The sequence below is a fragment of the Homalodisca vitripennis genome, unplaced genomic scaffold, assembly GCF_021130785.1.
Source record: "Homalodisca vitripennis isolate AUS2020 unplaced genomic scaffold, UT_GWSS_2.1 ScUCBcl_6179;HRSCAF=13266, whole genome shotgun sequence".
In the NCBI taxonomy this organism is placed as follows: domain Eukaryota; kingdom Metazoa; phylum Arthropoda; class Insecta; order Hemiptera; family Cicadellidae; genus Homalodisca; species Homalodisca vitripennis.
Window position 1 is genome coordinate 1 of NW_025782287.1, and position 27440 is coordinate 27440.

General features: G+C 30.8%; 1 protein-coding gene across 1 annotated transcript; it reads left to right on the forward strand.

Moving 5' to 3' along the window:
- Window positions 1-3: 3 nt before the first annotated feature.
- Window positions 4-25717, forward strand: LOC124373694 (protein tumorous imaginal discs, mitochondrial-like; the record flags this gene model as incomplete). The annotated part of the gene is given in 9 exon segments (XM_046832042.1): window positions 4-33; window positions 1092-1307; window positions 1309-1335; window positions 3917-4085; window positions 4729-4835; window positions 4837-4861; window positions 6277-6470; window positions 25502-25634; window positions 25637-25717. Coding segments are annotated over 9 exon segments (982 nt in total), but the record flags the coding sequence as incomplete, so codon positions are not given.
- Window positions 25718-27440: the final 1723 nt, after the last annotated feature.

Below are 27440 nucleotides of genomic sequence, written 5' to 3' on the forward strand. Positions count from 1 at the left end.
AAAAGGTTCCAAGAAGTTTCTGAAGCTTATGAGGTATTATTATAGGCATATTTAAAACTTGTTATAACATTAGCCATAGATAACAATAGCGTGTATGAGACTAATAATTTTTATACAAAAGATTGTTTTAAGATGGTAATTTTTTAATGTACATTGTTTTTGAGAGTTCCCCAAGCAACTTCGCTGTCGTCAAATTCAGTGTGGCATGGAGGATAATGGTAAATTTTCACATCAATCATGTAGGTACTTTTTAAAACCACCAACCCACCAACTATAAAAAAAACAAGTAAAAAAAAAATCATTTTTTTGGATAGTTTATTCATAATGTTTTTATGATAGATACATCTTAAGTTTATAAATAAAAACAATATAAAAAATTATTTACAAATATATTTTTCTAGTTTTGATAAAAAAAAGCCATCTCTTAAAAATGTGTTATTGTTGTTTACTGATGAATCAATCCATTAAATGTCAAACAATCAAATATCATTATTTTTTGTTGGGTACATGATTGATATAAAATTGTATTATTTGATTATTGTAATCAAAGCAGTGGTTAACAATGCATCCAATACATTCAGTTGGAATAGATATGTGTAATTATAAAGTGTCGACATGCATGGGGGGGCTTTGGTTTGTGTCTTGAAAACCAACAAAGTACAGGGACACTCCTAAGCACTAAAAGGTTTGAACATAGTGTTCATTTTAAATTTTTGTTACATTGAAATAAATAAATATTGTAGTTTTTCTGTATTCGCAAAGTTAATTGCAAAACATGTTTTTATTCATAGGGTTATTTGCATGATTATGGATAAAGTGCTGAATGTTTTAAAATGAGACTTTAAAAAAAGTTGTAGTGAGTGAATGTGTCTGATCGGAGAAAGGTGTGTAAGGTTGTCACCAATGGTTCTGTACTGAGGCCATTCTTTTTCATTGTCTTGACATTACTTTTCTTTTAATGTGCTTGAGATCATTGAGTGTATGATAACAACACATAAACCAGTGGTAACACAGTTTAGTTCTATGCACATGTGTTTGGTTATTGTTTGATTTATTTACCTTCTAGAGTTGTAAGCACATGTGGATTGTAGGTGCTGAGTGATGAAGGCAAAAGAAAAGAGTATGACTCATGGGGAGCTACATCGGAACAGATGGGTATGGGAGGACCTCCGCCAGGAGGCAATCAAGGGTTTGGCGCCCAGCATTGGCAATTCCACTCTTCAATTGATCCAGAGGAACTATTCCGCAAGATCTTTGGAGAAGCTGGTTTTAGGGCAAACAACTTTGGAGAAGAGTTTGCTGATTCCCAAATTTGGTTTTGGAGCAGCTCAAGAGGTTAGTTAATTCATAAATAAAATATAACTTTCAGATTAGTTTTAACTACAATGTTTTAAAATAGCATGCTTTATTATATTAGTATGGCCCGTTTGTTTCACAATAAGTATGAAAATTAAATCCAAAAACTGTTGAATAGTGGGGAGAAAAATACAAAAGATAGAACAGTACGAGGGTCACTTTGAAAGTTTTTGAGATATGATGAGTTTTGTGTAAGAGTTACTAAACGTTAGTAACTAAAGAGTTAGTTAACATTCCAAGAAATCTCCTCATACATCAAATTCACTTTGAAGTTGAATTTTCCCACTCCTTAAAGCACCCATCCTGTTAATTATTGGAATGGATTCATATTGTTTATGAACCTCATCATCAATTTCATCTCCTGAAGAAAAGCGACGACTGTGCATATGTTTCTTCAGATTGAAGAATAACCAGAAGTCACACATAGTGACATCTGGTGAATATAGGAGTTGCTCAATTGTTTTTATGCCATTTTCGGCCAACAACTTTCAAGTTTTTGTTGCAGTGTGAAAAGAGGGCATTGTGTGGTGCAAAATTAAACCTATAATGTTCAAGTGCTGAAGAACTTTTGGCAAGCGATTGGTTTTTAACCAATTTGCTGTGACAGTCCTTTGTCTATTTAAGCTTAATAGCCTTCACCAGTGTCATACTCCTGAAGAAAACAGTGTACTTTACTTTCTTCAATTGATCATTGTTGGCTTGATCCATTTTGGGTATAGCTTGTCTTCTAACACCCAAACATGACTCCCCACAAGTCTGCTGGCTGATGCACCACACTCAGCTTTTTTACTTGTATGTCAAATCGAGAAGTACCCATCTAAACAACACAATCAAACATTAGCAGACCACATTAAGAAAGCTGATAATAAATCAAAAGCAATCTGGCAAGTAATTAGTAAAGAAAGGAAACACAACTAAAATTGACAATGATTGGTGAAACAATCAACAAACGGTCCACAAAAAATTTGCTGACCATATAAATTTGTACTTACTAACAAACATCGCTTCAGAAGTATTGGAGACCAACACTCAGCACTCCAGAGCTAACCTGTCGTGGTCCAGGAAGCAATTAACTATGAACTTGCCTATTTGTCTTGCACAAATGAGGAAGAAGTAAAATAATATAATTTATATATTCAAGCCAAAAATGTGTTCAGGAGTGGCTGAGATCTCTACTATACAAACCAAACATTGCAGTGACGATGAAAAAAACTCCTCTTGTTAGTATAACCAACAAATCTCTAACAACTGGCTTTTTTCCAAAAGGTTTAAAAGTTGCAAAAGTATAACCAAAATTCAAGAGTATTTACCACATGGAGGCAAGCAACTACCGACCCATCTCACTAATTCTTCTAATTCTACTGTCTCTACTCTAATTCCACTTTCTCTAAAGTAATTGAAAGTTAGTTTTGAAACAGCTTATGGATAACTGTGAGCAGAATAACCTACTCACGGAGTTACAGCATGGCTTTTGTTAAAAATAAGCTATAACTGAATTGAACAAAGTAACTACCACTATAATGCTTGAGTTCACAAAAGATTCTTATTGCCTGGGACAAAACTTGAAATTAGTAAACTGCAACATCTTCAAGTAAAAGGAACAACTTGTAAATGGTTTAAAAGCTATCTAGAAGGTAGGAGTCAGCTGTTCGAGATTAGGCACACGTCGAAATGAAACAGTACAGTAAATGTAATAAGATCTAAATTTCTACCTATTGTAAGGGGTAACTAATTTAACCAACATACATTAACAACATGGCTTCTTGGCCGATTCATATACACAGTCGAGGAGTTTCCTGGACTGGAGTAGCCAATAGAACACTACTGGACTTATTATTTACATTGATTTAAAACCTTAAATAAAATAACAAGTTTTAAATGTTATCTTGAGTCAACACTGTACTCAATGTAGGTTATATGTGATTAAAGAGTGAATTGATTTGATTTGTTTTTTTGATTTGAGGAGTGCCATAGAAGTCAGTTTTGAGTCCAGTTTTATTCATAAATAACCTGATAAAGTATTTAAATGAACATTGTTCTACACTTATGTTTATGGATGATCCAACACTACTCATAGTTGGAAACACATCTGACACCATGGCAAGAAACTGTATATTGCTTTTAATATGGCCCTACCAGTTCTGTCATGCTAATGACCTTACCCGTCAATATGACAAAAACAAAGCAGCTAGCGTTTGGCAGAAGAAAAGAAGAGATCCCAACACTACCTGTTGTTGAATGAACACCCCAAGCAAAACTTTAAGGCATGGTAGTAGATAATAACATTTCATGGTCTAACCACATTGATGTTGTTTGTAAGAAATTAAACACTGTATATACGTAATCAAGAGAATTGGGCACATCAAGCCATTTGTCCGCAGCAATAACTGTATACTACTCACTTTTTAAATCTAATTTTGGAATACAGTATAGTCATCTGGGATTGTACTAATGAAGGAAACCTACATCGAATTCTGGTAGCAAAAAAACCATAATCTGGAAAGTCCATAATCTGACTCATCCTAATGAATATATATCAACTACTGTGTACTGATTATAGGTGTCTATGAGGCTGACATTCACTCAAGCAGCAAGAGGGGTCAACAAGGAGATCACTGTAAATGTGGTAGACACCTGTCCCAAGTGTAACGGGTCTCGTACCGAGCCAGGGACCAAGGCTATCCGCTGCCATTACTGCAGTGGCACTGGCTTCGAGACAATATCAACGGGTAAGGGAAAAAATTCCATTTCATTTATTGCTTCATGATGGTTTACAATGTTAACCATAGATAAGTAAACATGTCAATGTTAGTACATCTAAATTGGTTAAAATGTACTGCTATCATAAACTTAAGTAAAATACATTTTGTTTTGGAAACTAAATAATAGTAAAATGTTAGTTTAATGTTAGGTTATTTAAGAATTTGTCCACCGAATGAAATGTCCGGCTCATAAAGGAAAAATTTAAACTAAAAAAAAATCAGTTTTGTTTAATTTGAAAAGGGTAGGGCATTGTACAATTTTATAAAAGAATATTTTAGGCCTTGTTTCATATATTTTTAGACGAATTTTTATAGGGTATTGCTATGTAATGTGTGTAATGCAATATAATAAGGGAGATGGAAAATTTGTAAACTATAATTATTAAGCAAATTAGTATATCTTTAAAAAATGTTTTTAAAAACTTCAAAAATATAAATACATGGAGGCGTCAACATTTTATGAGTTACTCAAAAAGACCCTTTACATAATAATTCATTGCAGTTTAAATGGTGCATTATTCGTTCGTAATACAGACCCTAATCCATGATATCTATTTCACAATAAAAATACATATTTATTAAACTTGTAACTAACTGAATAATGTTGCAGGGCCGTTTGTGATGAGGTCGACTTGCCGTTACTGCAATGGAACTCGCATGCTCATCAAGTTTCCTTGTACCGAGTGTGAGGGCAAGGGAAGTAACGTTCAACGTAAGAAAAGTTGTGGTGCGAGTTCCTCCAGGTACAGTAATTATTGTTAGTACTCGATAAAATAAAATTCTTGAATGGTTGTGTACTTACTAAGAGGAAACATTAGTCAGCTGCCAGTCGCACATCTGAGGGTCCGTTTTTTATCATGGAGCTAAAGTTTCATCACGCCCTTTGCACTCGGATTCAGACTTACGTAATAGTCCTTTTTAAGCTCTTGGGGCCGCTATGGGTGGCCATGAATGTTCTCTGTATCAGATCGGAAATTTACGACCACGTCCTGTTCCTGAGCTCATTCTTAATTCACGCACTCACTCACGTTTTTTCCCTGTTCAGCTCGTCAAGCCACTATGTGTGGCCCACTGTATTGCACAGTTATAGAAATTCAATCCTTATCCAGTTGTGGTTGGAAAGTGCTGCAGTCTCTCAGCCAAATAAGGAACCTAAATTAATATTTCTCTTATTGGCAGCACACACCATAGTTTTAGCGTTATTTTTATCTGAGTGTTCAGTGCCACTGTAGCTGCTATAGTATAATACTATACACTTTAAAAAAATACTTATGCATTTGGTGGAGCCAAACCTTAAAATATGGAAGCGAGTTTATATTCTGTTGAATATTAGTGACCTACTTAAGACTGATTGTATTTTTATTTTTGCAAAGCTGAAACCTACTAAATTTTGTAAGATTGCACTTCAGTCCCAGTCATTTAAAGAGCTGAAGGTCAAATAATGTAATTTAAAACAAGTAGAAGTTGACGTACATGTTGCGCAAGCGCTGAGTGTTGACGTAGAACCCAACTGGTCACTAGCTGTGGTTCGCCGAGCTGAGAGGACAATCTGTAATTTAACCTGAGCTGAACGAGAGGACCAACACTTAATAGCCTGCTTAATGCAAAGGGTTTAAAAATGCGTTATAAAAAGGAACTCATCTCAGATCTGTGCATTTTTAACTTCAGAAACTTACATTGTAGCATCTCAATGGTAATGAAAGGTTAAAAAATACAATTCTCTGTAAATACTAATGGTTTATATTCAGTATGGATTTTGTCATAAGGAAGTCCATTAAACTGAATTATAAAAGATTCCTACCCATCATACCATCCTGGTTGTATAAATTATTTTGAAGTGATATTTTAAAGTCTCATGAATATAGCACTATAGGTAACTGCTTACAAAAAGACATTGGGCGATTTCAGTTCATGCAGGGTAGGGTAAATACCCCTTTACCGCTGTGATGCTGCCCTCTCCCAGTATCCCCACCACTGGATTGGCACTAGCCAGTTTATTGTATTTACTGTAAATTTAAGAAGATTAAATTAAAGTTACTGTTTTACAAAGAAAATACTAAAAAAATAATCAATAGTTCTGATCAAATGATTTCTAAATAATTGTGTTTCAATTTTCTTCAGTGATAAAAAAGTCAGCAAGCTTTTTTTTCTCTGGCAGGAGTTGAAGACGGGCAGACAGTTAGGTTACCAGTGGGAAACAAAGAACTGTTTATCACTTTCCGAGTGGACAAGTCCGACTATTTTCGCAGAGATGGACCGGACGTTCACACAGATGCTGAAATCTCCTTGTCCCAGGCAGTCCTGGGTGGCACCATCAGGATACAAGGGATATATGAGGACCACACTGTGCAGGTAATGTGTTTACAATCCTCCAGCTCTAACTCTAGTAGAGTTTCAACACAAAAGACCTTGTTTTTTATGACATTTGTTGAAAAATTCAACTTATTGGCAATGGAAATGGCTTTTAAAGTTCACCAATTTTTTACATAAAACTGTTCTTTATCTAAAAATAACTTGAATAACAGTAATAATAATTTTACTGCACTAATGTAATATAGTACTAAAATCTAATGTAGTTCTTTTTCTAAAAGCCAATTCCTTCTCTTCTTTACTGAATTCATTTTCTTGCTCTACAGTATTGTGCTGCCCTCGTCATTGGAATCACAAAGTAATGTTGCTCAGGATGTAAAACACTACATGCTCTTAATACAAACATGACTTTTTTAATGTGAGTATTATAACACAAAAAAAGAAACATACACATTTTTATGAAAATTTAGGTGCCTTAATACTTTTCAGAGATATCTTACGTAAAACACAAGAATTGGTGCAAAGAAATAACACATTTTTGTGTTTAACGTAAGATTACTTCCATAAATGTTAAATAAAGGTCATTTTTTCTTAAACAGATTTGTAGAACATTTAATTCTGAAAAGATTCATGTGAATTACTTAGGAAAAAAATTAATAATATGTATTGAAATTTAGCTTTATTTAAAAATAAAACAGACGCACAAAAATGCATATTCTTATCTGCATAAAATATTAACTAATGTTTAGGTTGTGAGTAACAGCTGATCATTTATTCAACACTTTTTATCGTCATATTTTCTTTGCAAAGGTTGGCAATATCAGCTGATCAACAATTAAGTTCATGAAGTAATATAACCTTTTATGGAGGTTTTTGTATTGTGGCGTGTGAAGATTGTATTTTGTGAGATCCTGTGATTATTTGGAAATATTTTATACAAGTGTATAAAATATTTTATTAAATATTTATTTTTAAAATATTTTATTAAATATTTTATTAAATATTTTTTATAAAAGTGTATGTAATTATCTTAGTAAATAATGGCAGATAATGTAAATGGTATGTATTCGTTTGAAGAGTATACGGACATGATACTGATTTACGGCAAAGTTAACAAGAATGGTTTAGCTGCAGTTCAGGAATATCGTGATACTTTTCCCACATCGAAGAACACCTGATCGCAAAACATTTGAAGCTGTGGAGAGACGACTTAGAGAAACTGGTAGCTTTAAACCGAAGCGAATAGATACTGGTCGTCAACGTAGCGCAAGGAACTATAATAATGAACAAGCAATAATAAATGCTGTAGAATTATTACCAACCACAAGCACCAGACGATTATCACGTCAGTTTAAATATTTGCCAGTCAAAGCGTATGGCGGACACTTCATGAAGCACAGTTGTACCCATTCCATATAACACATGTTTCAAGACTTATTACCCGCAAGATCTTAATAAACGGAAGATGTTTTGCCGCTGGTTAAGAAGAAATTGTTTACAACATCAGTATTTTCTTCGGCGTATTCTCGTTACTGATGAATCCTGTTTTACTAGAAATGGAATTGTAAATTTTCGTAATACCCATACTTGGGCGTACGACAACCCACATGAAACTGCGACGAGGCATTTTCAACATACATTTTCAGTCAATGTATGGCTTGGTGTTCTGGGTGATAATTTGATTGGTCCATTTTTCCTCCCTAATCGACTTAATGGAGTAGCGTACTTAAATTTTTTAAGAACAAACCTGCTTACCCTCTTGGAAGATATTCCTGTTCAAAACAGAATAAATGCATGGTTTATGCACGACGGAGCACCTCCACATTTTTCTAATGATGTGAAAAACTATTTAAATGATACATACGGTAGACAATGGATTGGTCGAAATGGACCAGTAAAATGGCCACCACGTTCTCCTGACCTCACGCCAGCAGACTTTTTCTTATGGGGTTGGATGAAGTCAATTGTTTATTCAAAACGGATTAACACCATAGAGGAGTTACGTAATCGCATTACAGAGGCGGCAGAAACTATCAAGAATGCTCCAAACGTTATGAAAAGAGTGGATTCGTCGTGCGAAAACGTGCATTGCTAACAACGGAGGACACTTTGAGCAACTATTATAGGTGATTATTACAGTTTTATAAAGGTAAATACATTTTATGTTAATGTTTCAGTCTAGAATAAATGATCAGCTGTTACTCACAACCTAAACATTAGTTAATATTTTATGCAGATAAGAATATGCATTTTTGTGCGTCTGTTTTATTTTTAAATAAAGCTAAATTTCAATACATATTATTAATTTTTTTCCTAAGTAATTCACATGAATCTTTTCAGAGTTAAATGTTCTACAAATCTGTTTAAGAAAAAAATGACCTTTATTTAACATTTATGGAAGTAATCTTACGTTAAACACAAAAAGGTGTTATTTCTTTGCACCAATTCTTGTGTTTTACGTAAGATATCTCTGAAAGTATTGCATTTACAGCTCTGGGACGAATTTTAATAAATTTGTCAGATATAAAAACATAAAAAACAATCGTATTTGTATCTTTGTAACTACCTTTACCATTTTTTATACGGCCTGACTTCACCAAGGGTTCTGAAATCCGGGCGAAATCTTTCGCTAGGCGTAACTCGCTAACGAAGCGTTTCCGGGCATATGGTTATATGAACTTTTTTACTTGTTTTTAGCTATAGAATAAGCTCTCGAGAGATTGCCGTTTAGTTTTGAATCACCCTGTATATATATATATTATACTCCTTTTTTGAAAATTAAGGTGCCCTGACAGGTGAAATTAAACATAAAATGAAAGTAATCAACTATTGCTTTGTAAAAAAGCTGATATATAATTTATGATATATAATATGTAATATATATATAAGTAGATATGAATATGGCGGTTCTAGCTCACTTTTGGGACAGACAGAAATTCCATACAAAATACTGTTTAAAGGACAATAAACGAAATCTGTAAAATCAAACAGTAAGGCGGTTCTAGCTCACTTTTGGGACAGTCAGAAAATCAACGTAAAATACTGTTTAAAGGACAATAAACTAATCTGTAACTCACGAATGAAAAATTAACCGAATCTATAGCCGTTTTACTGTTCATTGTAGGCTTCTAATTTCTAAGCTGTTTTAATGAAAAAATCCAGAAATCTTCGAAATCTTTATTCTACAAAGTTAATTGTAACACAGTCTTTATCTTTAATAGTCTTCTTTCCAGTAACCACCAAGTGTAATTTTTCATTTTTGTTTAATTCTTTAATCTTTTTTTCATCCAAAACAGTCAAAAATCTGTTCGGTAAGTGTACTTTATAATCTTCCAACTCGGCAATTATTGTAAACCCGAATTTATCTTTCATTTTCTCCAGATTCAAAATTTTGTATTTCTTATTTTCTTCTAATTCTATTAATTTCTTGTATTCTTTGAATGTTAAATCACCAACCTTATTCAACTCTTGTAACAGTGCCATTTACATAGAAAAAAAATTAATACTTCTACACTTTTAAGGTGAAAAATCAACACTATACTTCCAAAATACACAAAAAACCGGGGTTTTGACCCTAAAAACACGGTTTTTTAGGGTCAAAACTACAGCTCTTAAGGTGCATATACTAGAGTTTTTTGAAAAATCCTGAAAATCTACTGAATTTCTCTAATTATTGCGAATTTTTAGCTTTAAAGTTGATAATGTGAACGATATTTCTCGAAAATTCTGTTGTAAATATATTAAAATCTTAATGAAAAATCTTGGAAAAGTTAAAGAAAAAAAATATTGAAAAAATAGTATTATAGAATTTAAATTACCCCCTACAAACCAATATAGTAATAAAAGTACTTTTATTACTATAACTATACTATTTTTTCAATAATTTTAAGTCTTAGTTTACAGATTTTTCTATAATAAATAGAAGAATCTACAGCTGTTTTACTACAATTTGTGCTGATTTGTGTCAAAAATCACCACTTCTCAAAATTTTAGTTTACAAATTTTTTGCTCTTTAAATATGGAGCGGAAAAAGATAGAGTGCCCATACTGCAAAAAAGATGTTTTTGAACATCATTTTACCCGACATTATAAGTCAAAGAATCATCTGAAAAATAAAGATATTTATGAAAAAAGAATTAAATTATTTGAAGACTTGGGCTAAAGAGAATCAAATCGATGGTCACGAGAAGATGTATAATATAGAAAAATTGCGTGAACTAAAGAAAAATTTTAAGGAAAGTAAAAAAGATCTCAATCTATTTAAAGATGAAAAAATTCAATCAATCGCTGAGAAATTGTCCATTGAAACAAACGATAAAACTAAGTCTGAAATGATCGAAGAAATTGACAAAACTCTTAATGAGAAACCCGAAAATATCATTGATGTAGAAGTTTTATCCTCAATACACGGTCTTTTCAAGCAATACATTTTAACAAACTTGAACGATAATTCCATGTCAATTTACAAATATCTTTCTATTTTTGCGTCCAGAAATTAAAAGTTTAATCGAAAAATTTCAAGAAACCGTTAAAAATATGAAGGGCTATCTCTCTTTAGAATGCGAATACGAACGTACTTTAGTGAACGGTGAAACACAAACGTGTCCAATGTACTTTACTATAAAAGCAGACGAGATCTTTGACATAAACGACTTTATTACTAAGCAATTTAATAAATTAACACATCCAGAACAGACAAATCATCCAAATCGAGGTTCTGGATGGACATTAAAACGCTGCAAACAACTAGTTTTGAGCCTTAACAAACACGAATTTATGAACGCAGGATCATATATCGATTTACCAAAGAAAATCAAAGATAAAAAAGCTTGTATAAATATAAAAAATAAAGATGATTATTGCTTTATTTATTCTATCCGATGCGCTATTGAAAAACCCGAAAAGAATGCTGACAGAGCAAAGCAATACGAGAAATTTGTAAATGACGAGATATTTTCAGGTTTCGAGTATCCAATGTCCTTAAAAGATATACAATTATTTGAAAAACGAAGTCACAATTCCAAGTACAAATATCCAAAAATGTCTATAAATATCTACAGTTATGATGAGAAACTCAATATTGTTCCATTACAAATTTCTGAAAAATACGACGCTGAGTTAAACATTGACTTATTGTATGTTAAACAAGAAGACAAATCTCATTATGTTTTGATAACAGATTTAAATAAGCTCGTTTTCTCTCAGTTATCTAAGCATGAACACAAAAAAATTTCTATGCAGAAGATGTTTAAGCCATTTCTACAAATCTGGAGATTTAACAGACCATTTAGAAATTTGTAAAAATCACGAAGTTTGTAAGCCAATTATGCCGTTTCCAGGTCAAACAACAACATTTATTAATTATCAAAAGAAAATTTTCTCATCCTTACGTTATTTATATGGATTTTGAAAGCATATTAGAGAAGATTCCCACATGCAAAAACAATCCGCAAAAATCGATCACAACCAAGATTCAGAAGCACATTCCATATGGTTTTACTCTATACTTAGTGTCTAATGTGACCAATCGTATGTACAAGCCGATATGTTATCGAGCCAAAAAATGAAGAAGATTTGCCAAATGTTCCTGCAAAAATTGTTTGAAGAACTTAATAAATTATCGAAATACATAGCTAAAAAGTATAATTCTAAGAATAAAATACCTATGAAATTAACTGAAGAAGAAGAAATTTCATATCAAAATTCAAACGTTTGTCATATTTGTGAATGTGAGGGTTTTGATAATCAAACAAGAAAAAAAGTACGAGATCATTGTCATTTAACAGGTAAATTTTCGAGGTGCTGCTCATTTATCTTGTAACTTGAATCTCAAATTTCCTCAAAATATTCCCGTTTTCTGCCACAATATGTCATGTTACGACACTCATTTGTACATAAAAGAATTGGCAAAACAGTATGGTAATGTTGATTTGATCGCAAACACAGATGAGAAATATATAAATTATTCTGTAAATTCTGGATATGGATATGAGTTTGAAGATGATAAACCAAGAAAGTTCATCAAGTTTTCTTTCGTAGATACGTTCAGATTTATGGCATCGTCTATAGAAAAGTTAGCTAAAAACCTCAAAAAAAGATGATTTCAAACATACAAATCATTTTATACAAGATGGTCTGAACGCAATTCTAGATAGACAAACCAAATGACGAAGAAGAAATCTTTAAAATTCTATCTGGAAAAGGCATATTTCCTTACGAATTTATCGACAGTATTGAAAAACTTGATTACACAGAAGAATTGAGAATTCAAGATTTCTATTCACTTTTGACAGACGAGAGCATATCTGAGAAAGATTATCAACACTACTTGAGCGTTTGGAACAAATTAAAAGTAAAAAATCTAGGAAATTACTCCGATCTCTATAACATTCAAGATGTTCTATTGCTCGCTGATATCTTTGAAAATTTTTAGGAATATTTGTTTGAATTGCTATAAACTTGATCCAGCACACTATCTAACAGCTCCCAGTCTTGCATGGGATGCTATGTTAAAATTAACGAATATAGAATTACAATTAATTAGTGATTATAATATGTATTTGATGATCGAAAAAGGTATTCGCGGAGGCATTTCTCAATGTATTAAACGATATGTGAAAGCAAATAACAAAATATTTAAAAGATTTTGATAAGACAAAGCCTGAAAACTATTTGTTGTACGTCGATGCAAATAAACCTTTATGGGTATGGCCTAATGCAAAATTTACCATATAACGAAATCAAGTGGATGGATCCTAAAACGTATACAACAGCAGATTGGCAAGAAACAATTTTGGAACTCACTGGCGACGAAGATTATGGCTATATTCTCGAAGTCGATCTAGAATATCCGAAGAATTTACATGAAAATCATAAAGATTTGCCTCTTGCTCCAGAACATTATAAACAACAAACTTTGCACAACTCTACTGGATAAAACTGAATATGTTTGTTCATTCGAGAAATTTGAAATTCTATCTGGAACAAGGAATGGTGTTAAAACATGTGAATAGAGTTTATTGCATTCGATCAGAAGCCTTTTATGAAAGATTACATTGATTTTAATACTAGTATGAGAACCAAAGCTACAAGCGACTTTGAGAAAGATTTTTTACAAGCTGATGAACAACTCTGTTTTTGGAAAATCTATGGGAAAATGTGAGAAACAGATGTGGATATTAGACTAGGAAATGAAGAAGAATTTTCAATGAAACCAAGCTAAGAAAACAAAATTTCAAATGCTTTAAACATCTTTGACGACAACTGTATAGCGAGTCACATGTACAAGCAGAAAGTTTAAATTTAACAAGCCAATCTACATAGGTTTTTTCAGTTCTTGACCTTTCAAAATTGTTAATGTACGAGTTTTATTACAACAAATTAAAGAAGTTTGATCCAGATTTGAATCTGTGTTACATGGACACAGACAGTTACTTCCTAGAATTGAAACGTGATCCTTACAAAATTATTAAAGAAAATATAGATGATTTCGATACGAAGCGATTATCCAAAAGATCACGAATGTTTCGCTACTAAAAACAAGAAGGTAATAGGGAAATTCAAAGACGAACTAAATGGGGAAATCTTAGAAGAATTTTGTGGTTTGAGGTCAAAGATGTACTCGTACAAATATCTAGACAAAAATCCAGTTAGGTGTAAAGGAATTAAGAGAAGCGTTGTAAATAAAACAATAAATATCGAAAACTTGAAGAGATGTTTGTTTGAAGATAAAGAAGAATTTAGAGAGATGACAGTAATCAAAAGCTATAAACATGATTTGTATACCATCACCATAAACAAGCTGGCACTGAACGCTAAAGATGATAAGAGAAATGTCCTAGAAAATAAGATCGATACAGTACCGTATGGATATAAAGGCGAAGCAAAATCTAATATATTAGATGAGTTAAATAAACTTGGAAACTTTGACATGTAAATGGAAGATGATTTGATTCAATGCCACAAATGCAAGAAAAAAACGAAAAATATAGATTCTAAAATCGTTTCAAACTCAAAACGGGTTTGTATAGAATTGCAGCAAAATGTTCAAAATGTAAGACAAATAAGAGTAAATTTATAAAGAATCCAAATGAAAAACAAGTAAAGAAAGAATCTAAGAATAAGGAAGAAATCGAGATTGAAGCTAGAGAAATTCATGCACCAGTACGAAAGAAAGTTTTAAAAAGAGAAAAATTATAACATTAGGAATTGACGATTTAATGGGCAGCAGATTTAGTTATAATGTCTAACTATTCGGATCAAAATGATGGATTCAAGTATATGTTAAATGTTATTGATACTTTCTCAAAATATGCTTGGTCAAGAGCTATCAAAAGAAAAAACGGTAAAGATGTTTCAAAAGCCTTCGAAGATATAGTAAAAGACGCGATAAAGATCAATCACAAACCGCCAAATCTACTTCATACAGATAAGGGTTTAGAGTTTAAAAATAAAGAATTTAACGAAGTTTTGAGAAAATACAACATTAAGATTTATCATACTGAAAACGAAGAGAAATCAAGTATTGTAGAGAGATATAACAGAACTCAAAATGAGAGAATGAAAGTAATTTTTGAGATTAATAAAAACTTTAAATGGATCGATATTCTTCAAAAAATAGTCACAAATTATAATGATACGGTTCACAGCACAATCAAAATGAAGCCCAAAGACGTTAGGTAAGGATGCAGAAAAGGAGTTATTAGAGACAGTTTTTCGAGTATGTTCCACCTGAAATTCACACGAAAACTAAATTTAAAGTCAATGATCATGTAAGAATTGTTAGTAAAAAACAAACATTTTCGAACAAATATAAGAACAATTGGTCAAGAGAAATCTTTGTGATTTATCAAATTAATAACACAGATCCTGTAACTTATAGTATAAAAGATTTAAATAATGAAGAAATAACCGGAAAGTTTTATGAATATGAATTGAGAAAGTCAAAGATTTTTTTTCTATATAAATGGAGGCTCAAAAGAAATGAAAGGTTTTGAAGCTTTTTATAAAGATAAAAGTAGAAAAGATGGAATTATTTATAATTGTAAAGATTGTTTATAGGAAGTATCATAAAGAGCTGTATGATAAAATAGAAAAATTAACTTTGGAAGAGAAAGAATGTCTTAAATGTAAAGAAACTAAAAAAATTTCAGAGTTTAATAGTCATCCCTATAGTAGAGATAAGAAAGACTCATATTGTAAAGATTGTGTAAAGAAGAATCACCATAGATTATATTATGAAGATACTCAATGTGAATGTGGAAAGAACTATAAAATGGTTAAAATAATTATCAAAAACATTTACAAACAAAATATCATAATTCAAGAGTTTTTAGTAAAATTGAGTAACATTTTTCATCGTGTAATTTAGATATTCTATAAATCAGCTCGAGATTCTGCCATATTTGTAGTAAAATGATTTCCGTTGTATAAAATATTCAAAGATTCTTTCATTTGGTTGTAGAGATTTATACTATTTGGATCTCCTTGTCTTAATAAAAATTTCCATTTCTGGGTAATCAATTTCAAGTTTCTTTCAAATCTTCTCGGTATTTCTCTCTTTTGAGCTCTGATAACGTAATAAGGATATTCCCACATGTGATTCTTCTTAATTAATACAAAAACATGGTGTTTTTTTCTTAGCAAAAATCTTTACAAACAAGGTCTGGTTTCATTAAGTCAATTTTTTACACTTTGTTTTGCGATTATTTCCGTTTTTATTTCATCTTTAATTTGCAAGTGTTTTTAACTTCGTCCTCTAAATATTTAATCTTGTTTTCAAGTTTGTACACACCAAAATTTACGAATACTTGGTAAAACTTCTTCTAAAACCCAATCTTGAAACATTTCTGCTATTTTCATTTTAGATTTCAAGATTAAAGAATATATGCCTGCTTCATTGATGAAAAACAGTGTTTTTTTGAAAGTTTGAAGGCTGGGGGGCGAATCACCCCTACCTTCAGAATGTAATGTTTTCGAAGCTTTTTTTTATATTTTTCTTTGACAATGTTCTTTAATTGCTTTCTTCGTTATCTTTATATTCTAACACACCTCTGACAACATCTTTCGCCTTAAAACCAAAAATTCATTATTTTCGTCAACAAATGTTAAAATTTCTTTATTATTGAATTTGAGTAGAATTTCACAACTGACTCCATTTAGATAGAAAACAAATTTAACTAGTAATTTTTATTTTGAGAATAAAGCCCAGATTCATTAACGAAAACAGTGTTATTTTGGAAGTTTGAAGGTAAAGCTATTTATAGCCCCCCTTATATTTAGATTAAAATAGAAGTTTTTTATCATCTTCGTCAACGTTTATTTCTGATCGTTTGCATAGTATTTTTCATATTTCTAGAATTTTTGCTAACGTCTTTAGCCTTAAACCAGATCACATTGGTTTTCGTCAACGAATCGTAAAGATATGTTTGTTATTGACATTTTAGTTGATTATTAAGTAGGTCTAACAACTGACCTCCATTTAGATAGAAATAAAATTTAACAAGCAATTTTTATTTTGAGTATAAAGTCCTGATTCATTGATGAAAACAGGGTCAGGATGAAGATTTTGAAAGAGTCGCGATTCGATACCCTTGTCAGAATCTATGTTTTCAAAGCTTTTTTGTATTTTTCTTTAACATTGTCTTTATTCGTATTTTTTGTGAATATTTGTGAGGTGGCCCTCGAGGGCTTACCTTATCTTTTAGATAAAAGTATTGGTATTTATCATCATTATCAACTCGTTTTGAAAGTTTGAAGGTAAGAACGATTCGTTCCCCCCTTGATTCATCATTCTTTTCGACAATCTTAAATATATTGTTGTTTTACTCTCATTATTTATTAAATTTCCCTCAGAGTCTTGTATAGTTTAGAAACGATTTTTTTGAATTCTTTTAATATTTTTTCTAATTGGAATATAATCGATTTCATTCGGTTTTTCACTGATTTTTGATCCATAAGCAACATTTGGGAAAAAAGTGTACAAAATTTCAGATTCTTTGTGTAAATGTTCGGTATGATTTTCAAAACTAGGTTCAACGAGATTACAATGTACTTCAATTACATCAAACGGTCTAAATTTTGGCGTTTTATTTCCTAAATATACCTGATTTGGCTCAATAGTTTCTTGAACAAACCCTAACAAATCTACAATAATTGCTGAAAACATTATTCTTACTGGTGATTTTATTTGAACTTTATTAGAGAGATAATTTTTTTTGCATTTCAAACTTGTTTTTCGTCAAAGTTTAAAGATTTAATCTGATTGTTTTGAATGTTTTTAGATAATTTTTAAGGGAATTTTTTAATTTGATCGAAAGTATAATATCCTTTGTTTAAACCATAATATTTTGTTATGTTCTTCTCACTAAATCCTATACAATAAGGAGAACTTTCACTAATATTTATTACAAAATTGTCAGAATAAAAACCGCTTAAACCGATAAAATAATTTTGATTCTTCCTCTAAGTGTATAGGATGTTCCAAGTTTAAAACTAATTTAGAGCTTTTCTGAAGTCAACTTGAACAGCTTCATTTTCGCAAGCGTTGCATGAAAATCTTCTATTTAAATGGAGAAATTTTTTAAAGCAAAAAGATCAGATAAAACTTCAAACGTTTGAAGAAAATAAGAAAGATCAACCAATCAGATTGTTAATTGTTGGTTCAAGTGGATGTGGAAAAACAACTTTATTATTGAATTTTATCTACAATAGGTTGATTCCTTATTCCAATTTGTATGTTTTTAGTAAATATCTTTAGAACAAGACGCTTATAAAAAAATTGCAAGAGAGATTTGAAAATATTGAGAAAAACTTAAGCAAAAAGGTATCACATTTTTATAATGCCTCTGAGGACATAGTTCCATTAAGCGAGTGTAAACCCAATTCGTTAATCGTTTTTTTGATGATTGTATTTTTGGAAAATCAGGACGTTATTAAGGAATATTTCGTAATGTCTCGTCACAAAAACATATCTTGTATCTATCTTTCCCAATGCTTTTCAAAGGTTGATAAACAAGTTATAAGAAATAATCTGAATATGTTGTGTATTTTTAAGCAAGATGATCACTATTTCGAGAAAGATTTATAACAATTATGTGGGATCTGATATGAGTTTTATAACCAATTTAAATGAGCTGTGTGATAAAATTTGGAAGGAAGACTAACGGATTTTTAACTATTAATTTAACTTTGAAAGCCTAAAAATGGTAAATATTTGAATAAATTTTCTAATAATAAATGCTGCTCAGTGGTCTGGCAAATCTACTTGATAAAATATTTGTTACAATTATTTTTACATTATCTTTACTTTTTATTTACATTATGAAAACAACTGAAAAACCGGTAAATCTGTTCACGTTTTTTTAACGTTCCACGTTCACGTTTTTACGTTCCACGTTCCACGTTCAAGTTTTTAACGTTCCAACGTTCACGTTTTACGTTCCATCCACGTTTCAAAATTTTCCTAAATAAATGGTGAACGTAACTTCTGAAGAAGCGAAAAAACTTGATCAAATCGAAAAGAAATTAATCAAAGAATTTAAAGAACAGATTCGAATTGATGAAGAAGAACAAGAACTTATTCAAAAAATTAATCAACCTGTAACTTCTGCAATAAAAAAATGTTGAGGGCAAAAATTGAAAATGTTTTAAGCGATAATCAAAATTTAATGAATTTGGTTCCAGTTGTACGACAATTTGCCGATATTTCGATTCCAGAATCTGAGTTTGAATTGCCAAAATTACCATCTTCAACACCATTTAGACCTCGAATCATTGAAGACTCTACCATAGTTGAACCAATAAGTCCTGGAACAACGGATATAATAATTGGTGAAATTGGTAAAAAATTTCTTCCTAGAGCGAAGGATGATAAAATTTGGTTTTGTATTGGGATAGAAAAAAGAAAAGTTTTATGATTGGAAATTTACCCGTTAATTTTGAACAAAATGATATAATTATTAATGAAAAAATGTACGAAGGTACTCAAGGTTTATGGAGATTATTAACAGACAATGACGTTCCAAAAGATAATTTATATTCTGAAGAAGATTTGAAAAAGTATACAGAAATTTTATATGGGAATCTGACTCTCAATTTACAAAAATAATGATCCATCTACTAAGAAGCCTAAGTCAAGTAGAGGTAAAAAAATATATCAATTTGATTAAACCAATTTGGGAAAAACGAATCGAAGGATCAGGTGTAAGAAAATACAATGATAATAAGATTGAGTACAGATATATCGACGATTTGACAAAACTCGATGGAATTATAAATTATATTTATGCTCAAGAGAAGGCTGGAAACAACAATTTTTTTGAACGAAAAGAAAGCGATTAAAGATTTTATTTCGAACAAACTTGATGAATTGATTGAAAAACCTGATGGAATTAAATATTTAAAGCGAGTTTTGCCAGCAATAAGTTCATCTATGATTGAAGGTAGCGGACTTTTGAATGATTTTATCAACAATTTACCTTTTGAATTACACGTACCAACTTATCAGTATCTGGGGCCTGGCACAAAACTCGAAAAAAGACTACAAAGAGGAGATCCTGGTAATAAATAAATTAGATCAAGCTGCTATGGAACACGATATTTTTTATGCAAAACATAGTGACACAAATTCCAGACATATAGCAGATAAAGTTTTGCAAGATAAGGCAATGGATAGATTTTTATCAAAAGATGCTAGTTTAGGTGAAAGATTTGTTGCACTTCCAACAGTTGGAGCAATGTTTTTGAAGAGAAAACTAGGAATGGGAATTGAAGAGAACTTGAAATTTTAACTATATAAAATGGAGGTGAACGTAAATTTCCAGCAAAAATCAGAAAAGAAAAAATAAAAATCCGCTTTTAAGAAAAAAAATACCCGTTAGTAATTCAATTTAAAATAGATCAACTAAAAAATGGCGAAGATAAGATATTTTTAACAAATAGGACAATACAATAAACTCGAAAAACATAAGAAAAACAATAAAGGAACCAGAATAGAATTTTCTTATAATCAGTTTGAAAGAACTTAAAAATGGTGGACTTTTGAAAAGATTTATTAGATTTTGGAGAAAATATTCCAGTTGTTAAAAATGTTGTTCCTTATGTTCGTAAAAGCTGCTCCAATCGTTAAAAAAGATGTGATTCCTATTGTTCGAAACATTTTAAATTGGTTAGATAAAGAGTTGGGAAGATGTTACAGGATCTGGATTAGATGAAAAAACTTTGAATTACGTGAAATCAAACATTAAAAAAAATTTGAACCCTTAACATTCGGAGAATTGGAAGAAATCTGCAAAAATATTAAACATTTTAGAGGAATTTTCATGAGAGATACATTACCCGAAAAAAGTTAAGAAATTTGAATGTGGAATTGTGAATTTAGACTCGATTTTGGGGAGTGGAACGCATTGGGTTTGTTATTATAAAAATGATAAGAATGCATGTTATTTTGATTCGTATGGAAGAATTGAGGACAAACCACCTATAGAATTGATCAAATATTTTGAAAAAATCAAGCGTCTACTACAATGACTCCTCAGATTCAAGACTATAAAGATCCCCCAATTTGTGGACATTTGTGTGTTTTTTTGTTTTGAATGAACTGAGTAATGGTAAAGATTTTAAAGAAGTTGTTAACAAATTATTGCTTAATAAATATGGATTCACAAAATATTTTTTGACGTATTTGGAACACAAATTATTCAAAATGTAGATAATAGTTTGAATTTTGATAGTTTGAGAAATGAGTTTGATAACAAGTTTAGAAAATTTATTACAAAACCTTCCAGATTCAGATACGTTTGCTGTCGAGATTGAAGATTTTAAAGCAGAATATGATAACAAACTTGTAAATTTCATGAGTTCAAATGAAGTTGCTGATAAAATAAAAACATTGGAAAAAAGAAGTTGATGATGGTTGTAAAAAAATTATTTACCAATTTAATGTCTCATATCGAAAAAGCTGATAAAATTACTGAAGCGATCAAAGTTGAAAAAATTATGTTAGTTTGGCTAATAAAAAAAGAATTGTCGGTGTTCGACCTGGTATTGACAAACATGATGTTGTTGTTAAAGAACAAATTTTTAAAACCTCTAAAATTATCAGAAAACATCGATAATTGTTGATTTTACATGATCCGAATGTTAAAAATGCCTTAGATTTTAAAAGGAAAAAGAATTAGCGGTGTTAGTAAAGGAATTAATCCATTTGATGTTTGTTGTAATGATTCAATTAGAAGATCCTATTAAAATGTTTAATGAACTAAAACAAAATTATGAGAATCATAAACAGCATGTTTAAAGATTTTACAACAGAAGTCTATGACAAGTTAGAAGCCAGAAATAGAAGATCAGTAGACGATGTTGGTGAAATTAATGAAAAACTTACTAATTTTAAAGAGTCTTTTGATAAGTTTAGTTTAGATGCTACGAAAACTTTTGAGAATATTGGTCATAAATTTGTTGAATACAATGATTCTTATGCTGTCAAATTTCAAAAATTAGAAAAAAAACTTAATAATATGGAGGAAGATCTTACTGAAATAGGTATTCGCGTAGGGTTTTATGCATGATAAAATTTCCTTATATAAATGGCGCTCATATATTGTGTGAGATGTAAAGAAAAAAACTGCAACAAATGATATAAAATACTATGCAAAACATCAATGGAGTTAAAAGAATTTCGGGAAAATGTGCTGAATGTAACTCAAAAAAGAGTCAATTTATAAAAACTTGAAATTTTTTCTTAATAAATAGAGATGGCGGGACATTACAGTGCTTTCGATCTTTTTATAATGCAACACGAAAGAGATTATTGAAAAAAGAACATTGGGATGACATTTCTCAAAAATATGAATTAATCCGAAGATATGATGAGATTATACGTAAACAAATTGAATTTGGTATAACATTGCTAAATATCAAACTCTGTCCCCAGAGTTCATTCAAGAAAAATATACATTATCAATTAAAAGATCATATGTCTGTTCTTTGTCTCTATCAACACTTGAGTCTAAAGTTTTTGGATGAAAATAAAGATACAGTTGATTGGAAACAATATTATAGATAGCGGTTACTATCCTGTGCAGATTTTATTGAAATATGTGGCCGAAATTGCAAAATTTAAGGAAGAGAATCCTGAATATGACGAAGTAGATCATTAAAAAATGACTCTAATTTATATCTTTTCTTATAAAAACGTACATTAGATCGATGAAAAAAATGATATCTTTCTTATACATGATGTATTAAATTTTCTCTTATTAAATGGTGGACTACAGAAAGTATGCTAGTGATATTGAAAGGGCGGAGTTTAAAAATTTCTATCCAATTAGTAAAACAAACATTTGAAATGAACCGAATAAAAGAACTGAGTTTAATATTGATTTTGGAGATAACTTTTGCTCGTCTAACTTCCAGTTTTATATTTCTGGAACTTTAACAAAACAAGATGGTCAAGCATATCTTGGAACTGATAATGTTAGATTAATCGATAATTTTATACCGTTTTTTATTTTCTAAGATTGAAGTAAGAAAAACACAATAAATTGATAGAAGAAGTCGAAAACTGTGGCCAATTAAAGCACTATTAAAGGAAACCATTTGTTATTCCAAAAGTGATGTATTTTCAAACAGTTTTTGAATCAACTTTTAAATTTAGGACAATTTGAAGCGGTCGGTGATTTAGCACATTTCGGCTTAGGAATTTTTTGAAAATGTTACTATTCCGATCTATAAAGGAGGATTTTAATCTAAGTTTTATAAGAGCAGAAGACGATGATGTGATTCCTGAAGACTGCAACTGGAAATGTTATGCCTGTTGATGGCAAAATTACAATTAACGAGTTTTTCATTAGAGTTTCCAATGATTGATTATAAAACCACGAGTAAAATTCAGTTTGATTGATGAAATTATAAAATCTCAAAACATCACGTTTAATTTTCTAGATTGGCAATGTATTGAACAAAAAGGTATTTCCGGAACAACTTATTCGTTCGATATCACAAATATTTATAGAAATATCTTTCAATCCCAAGTTTCGTTATCATTGGTTTTCAAACAGATAGACAGAATAATCAAGAAAAAAATCCTTCAAAGTTCGATAGTTTTGGATGTAAAAAATATCAGAGTAAAATTGAATGGTTCTTATTATCCAGATGAATTACAAAAATTTAAACATTTCCGGTGGTCTTTTCAGAATCATGTATCAGATGTATCAAGATTTTAAGAAAGTTTACTACAAAAATATGGAAATGTATTTACAACCCCAAAGAATTTATAGCAAATAGACCCATTTATGTCATTGATACAACAAAGAGTTTGACAAATATTTCTAGTTCAAAGAACGATATAATTATCAATATGGATTTTCAAAATGCTGTTACAAACGCGATTTGTATTATGTGGTTGTGGTTTCTGAGAAAATTTTTAGCCTATGATGTGATTAAGAACGATATTAGAGAAATTCAGTAGTTCATGATGTTCATATTGTTCTCTTTCATTCCTTCTAAAACTTTAAAAATATACTCTTTCGCTGATGAAAAATCTCGATTTCTTCCGTAATAATCTTTGTAATCATAGACAAAATATCCTAAATAGTTTGAATAATAAAATAAAAATCATTTCTTTTTATCTCGGTAGTTGAAATATAAACATAAACATTTGCGCTGAAAAATTTATATCTCGGCAGACTTTAGTTCCATAGCTTCCATTTATTCTTTTGTAAATGGAAGAGTATAATGCCAACTGTTACAAGTGTTATAATAGAGGAGAAATTATTGATAAAAGATTAGTTTGTAGAGATTGTAATTTAATTTTGTATGAAAGACCTAAACCTAAGAAATTTCGAAATAAAATTTTGTATGAAAGACCTAAACCTAAGAAATTTCGAAATAAGCTAACACATTTGAATAATCTGCTTAGAAAATTACAATATGGAGATAAGAAGCAAACAAAATTTGTCTCAGAATTTAGAAAAAAAGAACAAAAATTTTTTACTTATCTTCTTGGAACCGTTGACAAAGATTATTTTTCCTTTTCAAAGAATACATTAGGTTTGTAGGTTTAAATACACACGTTTATTATGAGAAGATTTTACCTATAATCTTTCACTATTTAGACATTGAATTTGACTACGATTTTAAACCTGAAATCTTTGATGATTTTATAGTACATTTGGAGAAAGTAAATGAAGAACCTCGTGAAAAGAATGCGGTTTTACTCACATTCTCCCCGACTTCTCGAGTGATTTGTTTAGCAAATTTTCCATTATTTCCGTTTATAGATTTTTTTATTAAGATTTCTGGATTTTTTTCATTAAAACAGCTTAGAAATTAGAAGCCTACAATGAACAGTAAAACGGCTATAGATTCGGTTAATTTTTCATTCGTGAGTTTACAGATTAGTTATATTGTCCTTTTAAACAGTATTTTACGTTGATTTTCTGACTGTCCCAAAAGTGAGCTAGAACCCCCTTACTGTTTGATTTTACAGATTCGTTTATTGTCCTTTAAACAGTATTTTGTATGGAATTTCTGTCTGTCCCAAAAGTGAGCTAGAACCGCCATATTCATATCTACTTATATATATATATATATATATATATATAAAAATGTTAATATATATATATATATAATATGTATATAAAATATTATATATCACATGATATAATATGTTATATAATGTTTAAATGATATAAAAATACATTTCTGTAAACAGCATACAATCTTTGGTCAAATATACACATTTTTTTTTTAGATACTTTCTAAAAAAAATTACCAAAACATGTTTCTCTGTTTCCTTTTGAGAGAAAAATTATGTATACAAGTATGTGTAATGTAATTCTGTTACATTTGGAGTATTGGTTGTAGTTAAAAATAAGTTTTAGAAAAACACATTACCGGGTACTTTAAAAAGTGTGCTACTACAGTAAGTTTGCGTGCCACTTCTAGAGTTAATTAACAAATTTCAGGAAAAAGTTGTCAAAGTAGATCTAAAATTACAGTATGATTTTTATAAAATAAATTGAATTCCCATTGAAGTAAGGTAGTATCACTCAGTAAGCGATTACTTGCAGATATCACCAGGAACATCATCCCATACAAGGCTGCGGTTGAGCGAGAAGGGGCTGAAGAAAGTGAACACGACGAGTGGCTATGGAGATCACTATGTCCACATCAAGGTCAAGGTACCCAAGAAGCTAACGGAGAAGCACGAGCACTCGTATTGGCATACGCGGAGCTGGAAGATGACACGCCAGGAATCATTCGTGGCATCACGTACAAGAAAGATGGTGAGTAGCCTTCATCAATCATCATGTCAAAGATATTTTAAGAAAAGAGAATATAAAAGGATACAGATATTATTGGCAATTGAATTAGGATACCCAGATTGGTCTACCTTATGTTTTTTCATTTATGAAAACATATTTTACACTCAGTTGAAGCCAAAATGTTGTCTACCATTATTGTAATTGAAATAACAAGTATTTTCACACTTTTTTATTATTCAGGTAAAAACCATGGTTTTAAAAGTCAATGAGGTATATTACTGAAATGGTTTTGTTTGTTATAATGTTTTATCTATAAATAAAAAAGTACTAATGTTTTGGAAGAGCAGAGTTTTAGCATCATTAGTTTTATGACTAATAACTTAACAATAACACTGTGTGTAATATTTTTATTATAATTCATATGAATTTTAGTCCTAGAAGAATGGAAATACTCATATATTTCAATGTTGCTTTTTAATAAAGATGTAATATAAATTCCGTCACTATAGCTTTAACCTTGAAACTGGCAAAGTCTTAGTTAACAACACATTTTTCCTGCCATGAACTGGCAGAGTCGTAATTTGCGATGCATTTAAACATCATCTGCTATTTATGTCATCTTTCAAATCTTTATTCAAATCATAATAAAAGTTAATATCATTGTAATCTGCAGATTCCGTGCTTTCTTTTAATGTACTTACTGTTACACATTTCTTTATATTTTATTGCCTATATGCTAAAGATGTCTAAAGTTTTTATCTCATATAAATTAACATTAGAGAAAACATATAAAAAGAAAATGTTTACTGCTTCATACAAGACGTTAGTCAGTCTCTTTTGTTTACCTTTGGTACAAATCTCCCTCTTCAAAAGTAAAATTTACACAAACATTTCAAGGTCATTATTTCTACATAGGAAGTGTTGAGCTGTCGCAATATTTGTTATTACATCTTCCAGTTTCTTCATTATCAGAATCGTTTTCACTGTCCTCTGTTACTGTTGAAGAACAAGCTGAAGCCAATTATTTATATTTTCAAATTAAAATGATTAAGCTCTTGTATGTCTACTACAACATTGTTAATTTGTTATTACATTGCATATACAGGGTGACAATTAAGTCTGGAACCTTTCTTTTTAATTTTTGAACCACAATAGAAAGAAATACCAAAGTTCACACGTGCTTAACTGGTGATAGTAATGCACACATATGCCCAATTACCGACCGGATAACCCTTTTGGGGGACGGTCCACAAGGAGTCAGACAAAAATTCTTAATAGCAGCATAGGTCAAGTTTGGTATCAAATTAAAGGTCTCACTTAGCAGAGTACAATGCCGCAAACCGGGCTTCAAAAGGTGGATTCATTCAGTAGTTATAGCTATTTGAATTTTAAAACAATTGAACAATGTAAATTATTAAGTATTACAAGTAAACACCAATTTTTAAGTACCTGTGATCAAAGTAAGTGTTCAAAATGTTCCCCTCCCATCGTCTGGCAATGTCCTAGGCGGTTGTAAAAGCCATCCACTGCATTTTGAAGGTAGTCACGAGGAATATCTTGAGCTTCTTGGACTATGAGATTTCTTAGGTGCGCCAAATCTCGAGGCTTAGTACGATAAACTTAATCTTTGAGGTATCCCCAAAGAAAAAAAAATCCAGCGGAGATAAATCAGGGAACGAGCAGGCCACTCTACTGCACCATGTCTTCCAATCCATCTGCGAAGGAATATTGTATCCAAGTATTC